The sequence below is a fragment of the Taeniopygia guttata genome, chromosome 18 (genome assembly GCF_048771995.1).
Source record: "Taeniopygia guttata chromosome 18, bTaeGut7.mat, whole genome shotgun sequence".
Taxonomy (NCBI): Eukaryota; Metazoa; Chordata; class Aves; order Passeriformes; family Estrildidae; genus Taeniopygia; species Taeniopygia guttata.
Window position 1 is genome coordinate 1,730,224 of NC_133043.1, and position 15,606 is coordinate 1,745,829.

At 51.9% G+C, this 15,606-nt stretch overlaps 1 protein-coding gene across 2 annotated transcripts in view; it reads right to left on the bottom strand.

The window, feature by feature from the left end:
• The window catches only part of RPTOR (regulatory associated protein of MTOR complex 1), a 97,932-nt gene that overhangs the window by 38,926 nt on the left and 43,400 nt on the right, over positions 1–15,606 (bottom strand). For both annotated transcript variants that reach the window (XM_030287692.4, XM_030287691.4), the window contains exons 10-18: positions 12,310–12,385; positions 10,000–10,101; positions 6,510–6,593; positions 5,404–5,514; positions 3,577–3,651; positions 3,011–3,076; positions 2,248–2,439; positions 1,118–1,258; positions 21–138 (exon numbers count right to left, since the gene is read on the bottom strand). In XM_030287692.4, the coding sequence (XP_030143552.1) occupies positions 21–138; positions 1,118–1,258; positions 2,248–2,439; positions 3,011–3,076; positions 3,577–3,651; positions 5,404–5,514; positions 6,510–6,593; positions 10,000–10,101; positions 12,310–12,385 (965 nt within the window). The remainder of the gene's footprint in view (positions 1–20; positions 139–1,117; positions 1,259–2,247; positions 2,440–3,010; positions 3,077–3,576; positions 3,652–5,403; positions 5,515–6,509; positions 6,594–9,999; positions 10,102–12,309; positions 12,386–15,606) is intronic.

Here is a 15,606-nt window from a genome sequence, read left to right on the forward strand (position 1 = left end):
AGCCAAAGCCAAGCCCCCACCTGGAGCAGCTGGAGAAGGGAGAGGGTAATTCTTCTCCTCTTCTATGAACTGCAAGGCCACGGTGCAGAAATTGCTCTCGTACTGAACCACCAGGTGACTCAGGGCCACCACCAGCTCCTGGGGAAAGAGCACAAGAAACATCTCATGGGTACACAGTGAGAAAAAAGGGACTGAAGGCAAACACTGACCAATATTACTGGGTGGACATACAGGGTGGTAATTCTCCCTCAATTTAAGGGGTGAACTGCAGAAAGCCAGAGGTCTCTGTCTCACACTTAATTCCTCACAAGCCTTTCCTACCTGGACAGGCTTCCTCCCTTTGGACCAGCCTGCTCTAGTGAGAGGTGTCCCTGCCTCAGACATCAGGGGCTGGAACGAGATGAGCTTTAAGGTCCCTTCCAACCCATCCTGGGGTTCTGTGGCTGATTCTGACAGTCTGTCAGACTGATGCAGTGCCACAGGCAGCCCTGACCTGGCCCAGCCCACAGGATATGTGTAGCTCCCTCAGAGCCAGGGGCTGTGCCAGGGCTGGGGGCTCTCAGCCCCCCATGGCACAGTTGGACCCTCCTGGCACTGCCCAGCCCCGCACGGAGCTCAGCCCCTCCAGGAGATACCTCCTGCCTGGCCCCTGGGAGCTGAAGACAGGAGACAGAGCTGCCTTTGGCTGCTGTCTCTGCTCAGGGACTGATCTCCCAAGGAGAGATTTATGAATCTCACAGAGCATTCCGTGTGACACGCCGCTCTCTCCTGAATTAAACTGATTAAATGCTGGAACGAGACAACAGAAATGAATCTTCGCAATGCCGGTGACAACTGCCAGGGTGTTGATGTTCCAGTAAAGTAAACACAAACATTAGGACACTTCAGAACAGCACTCAAAAACAATCCAGAATGTCAAAAACCATTTAATGTACTATTGATGTACGACGGTGCCTCAGAAACTGTAACTCTCCCAAAGCTGAAGAGCTACTCTGGAGCAGCCTGTGGGGCTCTAAAGGCAGGGAGGCCTTTTCACTGAGCAGAGCTCCCTCACTCCCTGCACAGGCTGTGGCTCAGGGCAGTAGGGACAGGCCCAGAGCACAGCCCAGCCCCTCACCTTGCGCACCATGGGGCTGCCATCGTTGATGAGCTGGGCCAGCATCATGGCCACGTTGTGGTCGATGGTGGTCGAGTGGTCCGTGCGCTCCGCCGAGTTGCCCACGAAGGTGCCCAGAGCAAAGACTGCAGCACAGCGAACCTGGGGACACAAACAGCCCTGGCTGTCCCCTCTGCTGCCACGGGGGAGTAATTTATCATTTATCCCCATGAACAGCAGCGCTGCAAACCTGAGCTGCTGGGTCAGGTGAGCCCGTGGGGAGCAACAACCCCAGCAGCCTCAGCAAACTGAGTTCCAAGCATTCACAGATGCAGGATATGTTTAATTTCCCAGAATACTCAGTGACCTTCCCATGGGTGACTCTTCCAGTTGGTGTTGCCTTGAATATTAATTAACAGGAATAGGATACATGCAGCTCCTTTTGGGATGTGGATCTTTTACAGGAGTGATGACTACAGTCTTCAGGCTTATGGGAAGGTAGATGATGGAAAAAAGGAGAAAAATCAGGGAAAACTTTGGAAAGCCACCCCACCTCTGCAGAAATATTCCTCAAAAAGTGGGGAGGATGGGGCCAGGGAGAACAAGAGGAGGATGCAGGACAGAGACCGGATGTGGAAGGGGATCTCATCTCTAATCTTTGCACGTTATCAGAGCTGTTTATCTCAGCTCAATTCTCCCAGGGTGTGTGCTGGGTCTGATGGGCTCTGTCAGTCACTGCCAGGCCCTGCACAATCCCTCCTCTCCTGGGAGTGTCATAAAGGTAAACCTCAGCCAATTAAAGATGCATTTTCACAATGAGCAGGGGGAGAAGAGTTTTCATACTTGGACAAAACGACTAGAGTGGTTTTTTTGCAAAACACAGTGAGTTTTGGGACCACATTTTTAACAGCTTCTGATATGCAAGGGAAGCAAAAACCGTGGCACTGCAGTGCCCAGGTCCCAGGGGCTTGGGGCTCTGTGAACTCCCTCTGCATTTCTTTGGAAGCTCCCCTCGAAGGGTTTGTTTAATTTGCATCACCTTGAAGAAACAGCAGCAAGATCTTTCTCTGAACCAGACACAAACACAAAGCTCTAGAAGGCCCTGCTCTGCAGGAACTTCAGTCCTCCTGCCAAAAGAGTTGGAGTTTTACCTCTGGGATTGGATCCGAGAGGAGGCTGTAGAGCTTCTCATGTGCGCTGTCTCTCACTCCACACCACCTGGCTGAGTCGAAGTTCTGCCAGATCCTCCCCAGACAAATGGCCACCCACTGCCTGAGGAGAGGGTGGGGATCGTTCAGCTGCTCCAGGCAGATCGCTATCAGGTTCCCCTGCAGACAGGCTTCCTGCAACACAAACCAAGCCTTTTGTTTGGGATGACAGCTTCCCACCTCATCCCCACAGAAGGAGACTATTTCTGAAGGAGTTGGGAAGCCAAGAGAAAATAATCGTTCTGTGGTTCCAGACTGATTTCGTTAGAGAATACCAGCAGCATGAAGGGAAAGGCAGCTAGAGTTGATTAAACAGTTGAGCATTAAAATGCTTTCTGTAATGCATAAAGCTTGGTTTTCCCTCTTTGGAAACATTCCTTGCACCTGTCAGAACCCCAAGGTTTATGGCTCAATCCACAGACCATTCCCAGCCATCAGGCTCCCACTGGACAGCACCAGGAACTCTTTCTGTGCCAGTGGCTGTGAAGGGACCTTTTCCTTGTCCCCCACTGCCAGGTGCTGGGTACAGAATGTCTGTCACATCTCCAGGCCAATTCTTCTCTTAATCCACACAGAAATAACAAAAACCAATATCCCAGTTCTGTTTCCAAGTTCAGGTTTGGGCTTAGTGCAAGCCAGGGCACTTTCACCAAAGCAAAGGCATGAGGCAGAGAGAGGTGGAGAGGGTGAAGGGAAAGGGACTCACCTGCCCAGTGTTGTAGTTGTTGACAATCACAGCCAGGATGAACGCTGTCATTGTCCTGTGCTCAGCCTGAAAACAACACAGACTGAGGTTACCTGGGAACAGGGCAGGGAACAGCCACAGCCCACCCTGAAACAGGGCATCATCCCCAGAGCAGGTTGTGCCATGGTGAAAGAATGAGAAAATTCCCACTTTCTTTCTCCTTTCTTGGCACCAGCCCTGTTACACCCCAGACACTTCCCCAGTATGCTCCCAAGCAGCTCTGGGGAGACCCCCAAACACTCTTATGGGAACCCAGCTGCTGCAGAGGGAATTGCCAAAGCTGTGGGGCAATTCCCTGCTCCAGCAGCCATCCTGGAGCCCCAGCTCCCACCCTCAGAGACTGCTTTCACACCCCAAAGGAGTTGTAAAGCCTTGGCTGTGTGGCTGCTGTGTCACACAGCTCAGCAGGGGCTCTGCCCAGCACAGCACTGGGTGCCACTGCAGGGGGAGGAACCCAACAGCAGCACACCAGCAAAAACAAGGCAAGCAAATGCTAAATAGTCTGAATAAATGTGACTTGTCCTTACTGGCATGTAAGGATCTGCCAGGACTGAGAGGAAATACTTGTGCCCATTGTCCTTCACCAGGTCAGCCTGGCATGACTGAAAGAGAGACAAGAAAACCACAATGAGAACCACCACACACACATTTGTCCCCCCAGTGACATAGAAACCTTTCATTTCTTAACCATTTTTCTCCCACCTGGTTTTCATTTGAGAAGCCAAACAAAGCTCAAGCCCTTCCTGGGGGCTGCAACCAGACAGCCCCAAGGGCCAGGGCAGGGAAGCCTCTGCCACTCCCACAGTGCCACAAACAGCAGGAAATGTGAACTCCTGCTGTGGGGAAGAGTCAGAGGAGCCACCTCTGTGTACATTAAACCTCCCCAGTAATTTCTGGCTCCTACTAGAGCCAGCCCAGGCTGCAGAGCTGCCTCTGGGGAGCTCAGGGCTCTGCTGACACACCAGCCCAGGCTCCAGGCTGATGTTGTGGGGTCACTCTGAGAGGATCCACGTGGAGAAAGTGAAAATGGAAGACAGGAAACCCCGAGCTGGCATTAGCTCCCTGTGGCACGGGACAGAATCATGCATTTTTCATCAGGAGGAGAAGGTGAAGGAGGGAACTAATTGCTAAAAGGGGAGGGGGGGATGGCAAGGCAGAGATGCAAGGGAATATTTTAGTGCTGAAGAGAGTGAGGCTGCTGGTTTTGGCAGAGCCAGGAGCAGAGGGCTTGGATTGCTGCCAGGCTGCAGCTACAAGAGAGAGGCTTCCCTGACTCCTGCTCGCCCCAGGCTCCTCTCAGAGCCTTCCAGTGTCAGCACTTTGTGTTCCCCACGCAGGACCAGCCCCTGGACAGCAGCACATGGACTGCCCAGGCCACCCCTTGCTGCTCTGCCTCTGCTGCCCAGCTCCTGGGGCTCAGGAGGGAGGAAGGGCCACAGAGCCTCACCTGAGCCCCTCCCAGCAGGGAACACACAGGAACCCAGCAGCACTGACACCTCCTCCTCCTCCTTCTCCTCAGGGAATAAACAGCTCCTCTGGGAGTAGGAACACAGCGTGACCCAGCCAGGCTGCAGGCTTGGTGTGCAAGTTCAGACTAACAGAAAATATTCTGTTTGCAAGGAGCTGCTGCCTGTGCCCTCCCTCAGCAGAGTCCACAGCACTTCCCCCTCCTCCCCTCCCACTCCCACCATGTGCTGGTAGAATGAGTGAGTGAAACAGCACAAAGAAACCCAAACACACCATTTGAGAGGTTGTTTTTTTGTGTGTTTTGCTGTAAAGCTCAGCCTGCAAACAAGTGAGGCAATGCCAGAGCATGGGAGGGAAGGTGTGAGGGGCATGACACCACATGGGAATCACACCTGAGCCCCTGGCACACACCTGGGGCTGAGGCACCAGCCTCGGGTGCACCACAAATGAGCTTTTCCAGAGGAGCTCCAAGATGAATAGTTTTCATTTTCTTTGCTTTCCCAAATCCTCTTAGGACGTTAATGAAAATATTGTTATAAAACTAAACCTGACAGTGCTGGATCAACAGCAGGAAAACCTTCATGAATTCAGTGCTATGCTCCATACTGAAAGGCAGGAGAGATACTAAAATAAACCCCTAAGAGGAAAGATCCAACATCCACAGCAGTTCAGACAGTCTACATGGACTTGCAATTGTGCCTGAATTAATGTGTGCACCTCTCCTAATAATTTTACAGTGCTCAACTAATTGCACCCACAAACCACTGAGTCAGAGATACGACTCTACAAATTTATCTGCAATTACTTACCAGCTTCATTATTTATTTGAAAGCCCAGCAAGCAGAGCTCTGGCTGAGGCAGTGCCCTGCTGGGGCAGGAATACTCACACTGTCCACTGCCAGGATCTTGGCCCAGATGAACACAAGGAGAGGTCTCAGCTCACGAGCTGAGCTCTGCAGGAGCTTCAGCACATAGGGGAAAATGCCAACAGAGAGAGCCTGGGAGGGAGAGAACAAATCCTTGTCAGTAAAACCCTGGGAGCAAACCCCCCAAGGCAGCCGAGTCCCCCACCAGGGCCCAGGATGCAGCATTTTTACAGACACAGCTGAGAAATCTGGTAGGAAATAATTTCCCATGTTTCCAGTAAAGAGGGGATCCCTGTGTGTTTGTCTGTTGTTATTTTAATCTTGAATGGCACCAGGTATTTCCAGACTCATTTGGTCCATGGAGAGCCTGAGTTAATCCAGCACCAGCTTCCTCTCCTCACAGCCTGGGGCTGTTTTATGCTCCATATCCTCACTTCCCTCAGCTCAGCTGGCTCTCCCAGCTAAACACATCACAAAGTTCAGGAATTTCAGCTTTCCCACTGGAAATTAACAGGTCTCTCCAGGAGGAGGTAAAGCAAACCACTGCAAAGTCCCATCACTGAGCTGCTCCATGACCAGCTGGTGCTTCGTCTTCATCACTTTTATCATCAAACAGCTCCATTTATGGGAGTGCTTTAAACTGCTCCTCTGTTTAATTCTTATTTATGCTCCACACTGTGCTGCCACTTTCCAAACTGCAGAATGCAGCTGCTGCTTGCTCAGAAGAGCTTGTAAAATCCAGACACCAAACAGATAAAGGAGGAGAAGAAAACGATGCAGCCAGTAAGCTCAAAGAACACATAATAAATGCATATGCTTTTTTGGGCTATTTATTTTATATGACAAACCTTCTTACCTGCCCCAGATATTTCCTCCTGGTTTGTCCCTTGCATTATTTCACAGTTAACTGTTGGCAAGGAACTCCCTTTGGTGTACTGAGGAGGAACAGGGGGATGGATGTGACCAACACAAACCGTGTGACAGCGCTCACACGAGCACACCACCCCGGTCACCTGTCAGATGTGTGGCTGATCCTCCCCAGCTCCCTGCCCTCAGCCACCAGCTGCATTTATCACCCCTGCTGGGGCAGGAGGGAGGGTTGGAGCCCATGTGCAGCCCCCACGCACCAGACTGACAGCCCAGGGCCCCAGGTCCAGGAACCTCCCCAGCAGATCCAGCGCTCGCAGCCGGTGCACCTGGCTCAGCAGCACCTGCAGGGCAGAGGGATGGGGTTACTGGGGTTACTGGTCAGGGAAAACTCCTCCTGTGCTTGCAGGGCCACTGCCAAAGTCTGGCAGCTGGCAATGCTCCTTGTGGAGCAATCCCCAAGGATCCCAGCTGCCTTTCCCAGCCCGGCTGGTGGTGGCTCCTGCAGCAGGACCCAAAGGACAGCGCCAGCCCAGCTTCCCACTGCTCCCAACAGCCCAGGAGCACAGGAAGAGGCTTTGCTTTCCTTGGCAAATCAATAGCAGACACTTAAGAGGGAGCAAAAGGTCATGTTGGTCGTTAATAAAAATCTCATTAAAATGGAGTCTGACAACGCTAATGAGGTGGTGCTTTACTGGCTTATACCTACCCTGGTGTGAAATATTAACAGATAGACTTGCAGTTCTTAATCTCCTTAACAGATGTAAGATATTGGAATGCAACGTTTAATCCTCAGTTTAAATTGAGGAACATCCTTCAGCATGGATCTCAGGGAAAGAGACTCCTTGATTTACCTCCCCATTTCCATCCCCTTCTCAGTGTGTTTGCATGCTGCATATTGAAATTAGATTATTTTTCATGTTTAATATTGAAGAATAACTAAATTACTTGGCTCACATCTCACACTCTGGATGACTGGTACTGGATACTGAGGTGGTGCAGGAAAAGTCCAGAAGAAAGCAGGGGGATGTGATAACTGCTGCTATGGGTTCACTCTGAATATCAGAGCTCAGATCTCAGGACAGGTCATAAGATAAAGGATTTTGGTCATCCTGCCCTAGCTGGCACCAGTCTATTCCATCAACCAGCCCAGGAATAACAGGGGCAGCTATTTGGGATTACAGCAGGAGCAGAGAGCAGGGCAGGTGAGGCTGGAGCAGGGCTGGGGCAGCAACATGAGCTGGCAGGGGCCAGAGGCACAGATGTGGCACAGCTGGGACCCCCCAGCCTGCAGAGAAACCAAGGAACTCCAAACTCTGCCAAGAAAGGGAACTAATTGGAAAGGCTGTCTGGGTGAAGATGAACCCCAGCTCCACACTTTGCCCTCCCACAGCACATTCCCCCAGAGCACTCTGTGTCTGACTGGGAAAGCTCTGGTTTGCCATTGTCCACCCCAAACAAAGCCCTCGGTCTCGCAGGATTTCCCACTCCCAGCTCCCCACTGGATCTGCACAACACCCTGGGCCCAGGCTGAGACACATTCCAGAGCCTGGGGTGAAGATGGGGGGCAGTTCCTTTATTCCTTCATTCCATTATTCCTCCTGGTGGAATGATGGAGGTGCTCGTGTGCCACCCCACGCACACAGCCCTGAGTCACCAGCTGCATCCCTCACCATTCCCAGGCAGAAAATGGGCAGTTAATTACATCCACACATGCAAATTAGGGATGAGCCAGGACACAGGGGGATCACTGACATGTCACAGTCCGTATTTTAGCAGGCAGCTCCTCACAAAGGCAGGGTGAAGTCAGGGCCTGCAGTGATCTGTGCACAGGAGATCCCACAGAGTGAATCTCACAGGGATCAAGGCTGGCCAGGCTGTGTGTGCTGCTGCTCTCTGATGGCTTCTCTCCCTGGGGTCTGAAACTCCCTCCCTTCCTGCCCTGGATCATCTGGGCTTGGATTCTCAGGATGCTCAGACCTGTTACCAACCCATCTTACTCCACTGTACAATTAATATGCTATAATTATAACAACAATTATGCTGTCCCAGCTCAGATTTGCTCCAGGCAGGAACACAGGTTCCTTTGCCAGGTGACCTCTCAGTTCCACTGCAGTCACGCTTCTGCAGAGCCTGCTGGTGCCAAACAATCCATTGGAAAGCAGCAAAGTTGGAGCTGGAGCAAAATCCTGCCTGCTTCCATGGCAGTGACAGAGACAAACCACACATCTGCTTATCCACCTCATCTCTCAAGGCTTGGGAGACTCAGGAAATTAAAATCTGGTCTTGCAGAGATGGATGGTGCTGTCAGTCACACACCCAGCTGACAGGGAAGGGGAGTCTCCTCACAGATCCCTGTACAAGAGACATTCCTTAAAAAAAAAAGGCTTTAAATTGTGCTACCCACAGGTCCCTGGGCTGGGGTTTGTATTTCTGTCAGCACAAACTGCAGGGGAGGGGAGGCCAGAGCAGGCTCCAGATGACAGCTGCAGTCCTGGCCCTGCCATAGAACACTGCCTGAAACACCAAGCTCTGCTTCCCCTGGATTTCCTCTCCTTCCAACATGAGACCTCTGCCTCATCTGAGCAGTGCCTGCAGAACCCCCCACCCTGCAGGTCTGCAGAGACCTGGCTGTGAGTTCCTGCAGCAAGACTTCAGCCCCACATTAAAGGGAGCACTTCCCAGGCTGAACCAGACGGATAAAAGACATTTCCAAACAATTTATGCTGCAGTAACTTCCACTTTCTGAAAATGGGAAGATAAAAGTCTCTGCCTGACAGAGCTGGGACACAGAGGAGATGCCACACGAGGGACAATGAAGATGTGCTGCTCTCAGAGTGGCAGCAGAGCCAGACATGGACCAGAGCCACGGGATGGGGCAGGAAAAGCACTTTGGGTTCATCCACATGGGTCTGGTGAACACACAGGCAGCTCTATTTATCCTGGAGAAGCCCCTGGTATTTCTGTTCCCAAAGGCCATCGGGGTGGCAGCTCGAGGCTGAGGGGGCAGGAGAGACATGGACATATGGCAGGGGCAGGGAGAGGCAGGGACACCCCTGGGACGGGCAGGGACACCCCTGGGACGGGCAGGGACACCCCTGGGACGGGCAGGGACACCCCTGGCAGGGGCAGGGACACCCCTGGGACGGGCAGGGACACCCCTGGCAGGGGCAGGGACACCCCTGGGACGGGCAGGGACACCCCTGGGACGGGCAGGGACACACCTGGGACGGGCAGGGACACCCCTGGGACGGGCAGGGACACCCCTGGCAGGGAGAGGGAGAGGCAGGGACACCCCTGGGACGGGCAGGGACACCCCTGGGACGGGCAGGGAGAGGCAGGGACACGCCTGGAAGGGACGCAGAGAGGCATGGACCCTCCTGGCATGGGCAAGGACAGGCAGGGACACGCTTGGCAGGGACAGGGAGAGGCAGGGATACCCCTGGCATGGACAGGGGCACCCCTGGCAGAGACAGGGAGAGGCAGGGACACCCCTGGCATGAGCAGGGAGAGGCAGGGACACCCCTGGCATGAGCAGGGAGAGGTAGGGACACCCCTGGCATGGGCAGAGACCCCCTTGGCACGGGCAGAGACAGGCAGGGACACCCCTGGCACGGGCAGGTAGAGGCAGGGACTCCCCTGGCACGGGCAGGGACAGGCAGGGACACCCCTGGAAGGGACAGGGAGAGGCAGGGACCCCCCTGGCACAGACAGGGACCCCCCTGGCACAGACAGGGACCCAGCACTGACCTGCAGGACGATGGGCAGCTGCTCCGGGGGGTTGCGGTTCTCCACGCCCATGGTCAGCCACACCTGGAAGGCCGTGAGCTGCTCGGCGAAGAAGGGGCTGTGCTGGGGGAGCAAAGTGGGAATGCAGGCATGGCTTTAACACCAAGGAGTGAAGGCAGGAGTTCTGACACCTATGGACCTCACTGTTCCCTGAAGCCATGGTTTGTAACTGATACATGTTAGCTTGGGGTTTTCTGCATGCACAAAACTTCCAAAAGACTGAGCAGACACACGTCCCTTTAATGTGTTGGGAAGAAAAGAAGGAAAGAGCAGAGAAAGAGGAGAAGTGAGCACAGAAGGTCTTAGGGAAGCGTGGCTGCTCTGCCCAGAGCAGCAGCTGGAGCAGCAGTGGATTTATCAGCTCTGCAGAGGCCGTTTCGCTCCTGCAGCAGCGCTCAGAGCTGCCTCTGCCCTGTCCACAGAGACACAACCCAGGTGCAATGAAAGGCAATCCCTCGTGTCATCCATCACCCTGAGGATATGCTGCCAGCTCGGGCTGAGAACGCACTGACCAAAGCACACAGCAGCTTCCAGGTAGAAATCCACAGAGAAACAGAAATCAGTGGGGAAGGAGGAGGGAAGGGATGGAGGAGGGAGAGAGACCCAGGCCAAACCCATCCCTGCAGGAGCAGCGGGAGCCCCCAGGCCCTCCTCCATCAGGTTATCGTGCTTTCCACCTCTGAGCAGGCGAGAACACCTGGGAGTAGCCAGGAGAGGTTTGTGATGTGCTGCTGAGACACCCCAGCCCCGAGGGTGTGCCCAGGGCTGTGCCCAGGGCAGGCTGCACTGCCAGCCCCCAGCAGGTCCCTGTGCCTCACCCGGGTGCTCCCCAGCCCTGCCAAGCTGCCAGTGGCCACAGTGACCACATGGACTGTCCCCTGTCCCTTCCCTGCGTCCTGGCCAGCACCAGCCAACCCCCACCCAGGCTGGAATCTGGCTGCACTCTGCCTCCCAGCCCCAGCTGCACACTGAGGCTCAACCTGCCTCCATTGCAGCCCAAATCCTCAATAAACCACATTTGTCAGGCTTGAAAACCAGCCTGTAAATTGTTCCCAGCCTAGCCTGAATCGATCTCCAGCTAAGAATGGCCACTCTTCTTTGCTGACCTCCTGTCTGATCCCAGCAAGCCCTGTGCCTCCTCCCACCCCAAAACACTCAGAAATCTCCTGAATTTCAGTTCACTTGACAGAGAATGCCCAGCTGAGGGTTAACACTAATAAAAAAAGCCTCCAATGACATTGTTAGAGACTGAAAGTAAAAATGAACGTAAGCCAGGAGAGAAAAATAGTATTTTTTACGTTCTAAAGCAGAGCACAGAGTGAGGAAAGCAAGGGGTGGGAGGATAAAGGCCTCAGGGCATCCTGATCAACACCCAGCCTGGCAGGAGCCCACAGTTCTCCTCCTGCACTCAGGGCTTTGGAGACAACCTGTAATTACAGCCAGAAAACCTTGGGAAGTTTGGGAAATTAATATAAATAAACTGCAAGAATGCTACTGAAAATTAGAAAGACATCAGGGTGGAACAGGGACATGAGCTTGTATAGTAATTATTATTTAAAGGTTTCACTTCATGAAATGTCAAAGGAATATTAAGAAAAATCCATTCTGAATAAAGGAATTTAAATGAAATATAATATTAAAAATTTTACTTTTCTGCTCTGCAAGATTAAATAAAGCAGAAAACCCCCAGTGACTCCTGTTAACAACACTAAGCTTAAGAGAACTCTCTGGACACACCCTCAAACTCTATTTTAAATTTGAAAAGAACTCTAATAAGAGATAACTTTCACATTTAGGCCTTTAATTTCAAAAACTGTGCTGCATGTTGGGCCCTTTTGGGTAACAGCACCTGGTCAAGTTTGAGTGCTGTGGAATGTTCTGAGTTCTCAGACACTGCTTCTCCTGCCAGAGCTTCCTGCTCACCCCCACCTGGGGGCTGGATCATGCAGCAGGGAAGAGCTTAAACTTGATTTTTGTCTGTTCCTCTAAGGGAGAATCGCTGAATTCCAGAATGGTTTGGCTTGGAAGAGGCCTCAAAGCCCATCCAGTGTCACTCCTGCCGTGGGCAGGGACACATTCCACTGTCCCTGGGTGCTCCAGCCTCCAGGGATCCAGGGGCAGCTACAGCTTCTCTGGGCACCCTGTGCCAGCCACTTACAGTTTTTCCCAAACATAAACCCTCAAACTGCCCCAGCAGAAGTGGTGAGCTGAACTGGGGTGTCAGAGAATGGCTGGAGCTGGGCCCACGTGTCAGGACAGCCCCCAACTCACCCTGAAGGCAGTTCCTTCCTCGATGATGGTGGGCAGCTGGGAGAGGCAAATGTCAACAGCAAGGTCCCAGGCTTGCCTGCAGGAAGGGAGAGAGGGAAGAGAAGGCATTACAAGTTGTCCATAAGGAACAGCAAGGGAAATTGAAATCCTGACCATCCAGGAATGTGGACAGTGTTGTCTGGCTTAGAAGTGCTCGATGTTCCCTGGTTCCAGGGAGAAATGGGAAAAACACCTAAAGAAATTTCTGCAGCACTGGAGAATGTCAGCCCACAGGGCCTTTGAGGTATGTTTTACTATGCAGAAGGAGAATGGTTCAGAGACCAGAGACAACTGCTCTGATTTTGGCTACCCACAAAAGGATTCTGAGGGTCACACACTGCAGCAGCACACGGAGAAGATGCTGAGCTCTACACAGTAATTTTAGATAAGCAGCACTAATACTGCTACAAAAATGCCCAAAGCAGCCCTGCGAGGTCAGATCTCAAAGGGTTTAAGTGTTATCAGAAAGAACAAACAAAAAAATTTAAAAGAGATTTGAGTAGATTAAAACGAAATCTCTTTTTGACGCTTCTAAAGACAGGCTGTTGGAAACCACCGTAGCCAACGTCACCCAAACCATTCAAACCTCTGCCAACCTTCTCAGCCTTCCAAAACAAAAACCACCAACATGAAACCTTAACCTTCCTGCTCTCCACAACCAAGGGCTGTTCATTAATGTCAGCTGTGGAAGAGGCTCTGCTCAAGCCAAATACTTCAAATGCTCCTCCAACCATTCCAAAGCAGCTCTGAAATGATTCTCCAGCCTTTCCAAACCACCCAAAATGCTGCTTCTGCTGTGTCTGTGGAAAACACAAATCCTCCAGCCAATAGGACATCAGCAACCTAAGTAAAACTCCTCTACTTCCCATCACTGCAGCAGCTGCTCCCTCCTCAGAGCCTCAGGGTTACACACAGGTTACACACAGGTAACTCACTGTGCTGCCTGAACAGACAATGGCATTTAACTCGTGTTACAATAAATACAAGATTCAAACCAAGCCACAAATGAATGGGAAAGGAATAAACCCTGGAGGGTGGGGAGAGGGAGAGCAGGGAAAACACTGTCACAGTGCTGGTGACAGTGATGGCTGGGAGGAGGAGGAGCAGTGATTGACAGCTTTAATATCCCAAAGGGAACGGGAAAGGTGGGCACACCATGGATGTGCTGCCTAAATCCCATCACACAAACAAGAGATAAATCTGGGAGAAGCAGGGACCCAGGATGGGAGGAGCTGCATCCCACCAGTGATTTATGAAAGCCAAGCCAGAGATCAGTGCACCCCCTCAGCAGAGACTGCTGTCTGCAAAGTGCTCTGCAAGATTTGTGTTCACTGCATTTGGGACACAAAGGGCTCAACATCTTTCTTTCCTCCCTCCTCACTGCTCTATTCCAATAACTCCAGGCCCTCCACCCTGACAGGGTGACACAGTGATCCACAGGGTGACAACCCTGTGAAACACCCCAGGACTTCAACTGAGTTATGCTATGAAAGAAGGTGTTAAAGAGGATTATTTTTTAATATTACCTTGAATTAATTGCACAAAGTTAAAAGCTCTCCTTAGCAGGAAGACTGACAGGAAGTTAAAAAAGGGGATTTTCTTTATCCCAAAAGCAAGCCAGCACCAATAAAGGAATGGTCTGTGGAGGGAACCCCCCCTCAGCCCAATACCCTTTCACTACACCAGGACTGTCTGAATGTTTAATAATTTAACACAAACTCATCAGCTGCCTCTTTGTTTCCCAGAGGTGCTGCAAAGTTTGGACTTCAAGCAAAGAACAGAAGGCAGAGTCCCAGCCCTGCTCAGGGACTGGTTTATTGCCCAAACCCACGAACTGCCAGGCAGTGGAAACCCCCAGAACCACTGAGAGAGCAGAAACTCAGCCCAGTTAGAGCCCGTCTGTCTGCACCCACGGGTACCCATTAGCTGGCAGCTCATGGAGGCTGATTTTCTTACACTCAAATTTCTGGGGCTGACTCAATGTCTAATGCTTTTAACTCTGTCTTTTTTTTAAAAAAATGTATTCTTGACGTCTTTTAATGCTCTCTTTCCCCCTGGGAGTGGTGGGTATTACCTGGCACCACACAGGTACAGGAACAGGAGTGTCCCTGCCTGGAGGAGCAGCTGGAGGGAGGCTGAAGCCCCGCTCAGTCCTGGGGCAGCTCCTCCTTCTGAACCTCATTTCTGGAGCCATTAAATATTTCCCAGCCCCTGGGGTCTGTTGGCCAAGACATTCCCCATTAGTTCTGGCAGTCCAGTGCCAGCCATGCCCTGTGTGAGCACATCCCCAGGTGCCAGCCCCAGCCCACCTGTGTGGCAGCCAGCCTGTCACCTCCCTAAGCTGCTTTAGGGCACAGTTGGGAAGCTGCTCAGACACAGCTATTTTTAAAAACTAGTTATTACCATGAATATTTGACACAAGTCTGAAATCCTTTCCTTCTCCCAGCACGTCCCCCTGCTCCAGCCACAACTTAGGGCACAGGCTTTGCTATTTCTGTCCCACAGCAAAGTCTCCTAGTCCAATAATGGGACTTGGAGATGGTAAGACTAACACATAGACACAAAAAATATCTGGTTACAGTGTAATCTGAACTAATCTAATCCTTCAAACGTCAAACAGCTCCAAATACCTCTTCAAACAATCACTTTCTTCTTGCAGAGCCCCTGAGTGTTTGGGTGCAGCTCCAGGAGCCTCATTTCCCCAAGGGATGGCTGGGCAGCCCTGATCCATCCTGCACCCTCCTCTGCTGCTCCACCTGGAATTGCCTTGCTGCATTATGGTTTTGTTTCCAGCCCCAATCTCCAGCTCCCTGTATTTGCAGTACATTATGACTCCTTTCAACCCAAATTTCATGGCCTGCAAACACACCACAGTGTTTCTATTAGGGATGGGTTGTAGCTCTTCCAAAGCATAATTAAGGCTCTTGGGGTTTAATATATGACCTGTGTTAGGAAATATTTCCAAACACATTATGAGGTCTTTTCAGAGGCCGTGAATAAAAGCAGCTGGCACCAGCAGTAATGCACAAACCCTAATCCATCACAGCAGAGATCAAGGTGCTGACAGAGCTCTGTGCTCAGGCACAATAGACAGAGCCACTCGCAGCTGAACAGCACAGCCAATCAATGGATATTAATATTAATGTTAATATTAATCCTGCATTAGAGCACTGCCTGCAGCAGCCAAGACCCTGCAGAGAGAGGCACCACACAGACACAGACAGCCCCTGCCCCAGGGGAAGGGGCTGAGCAGGCAGA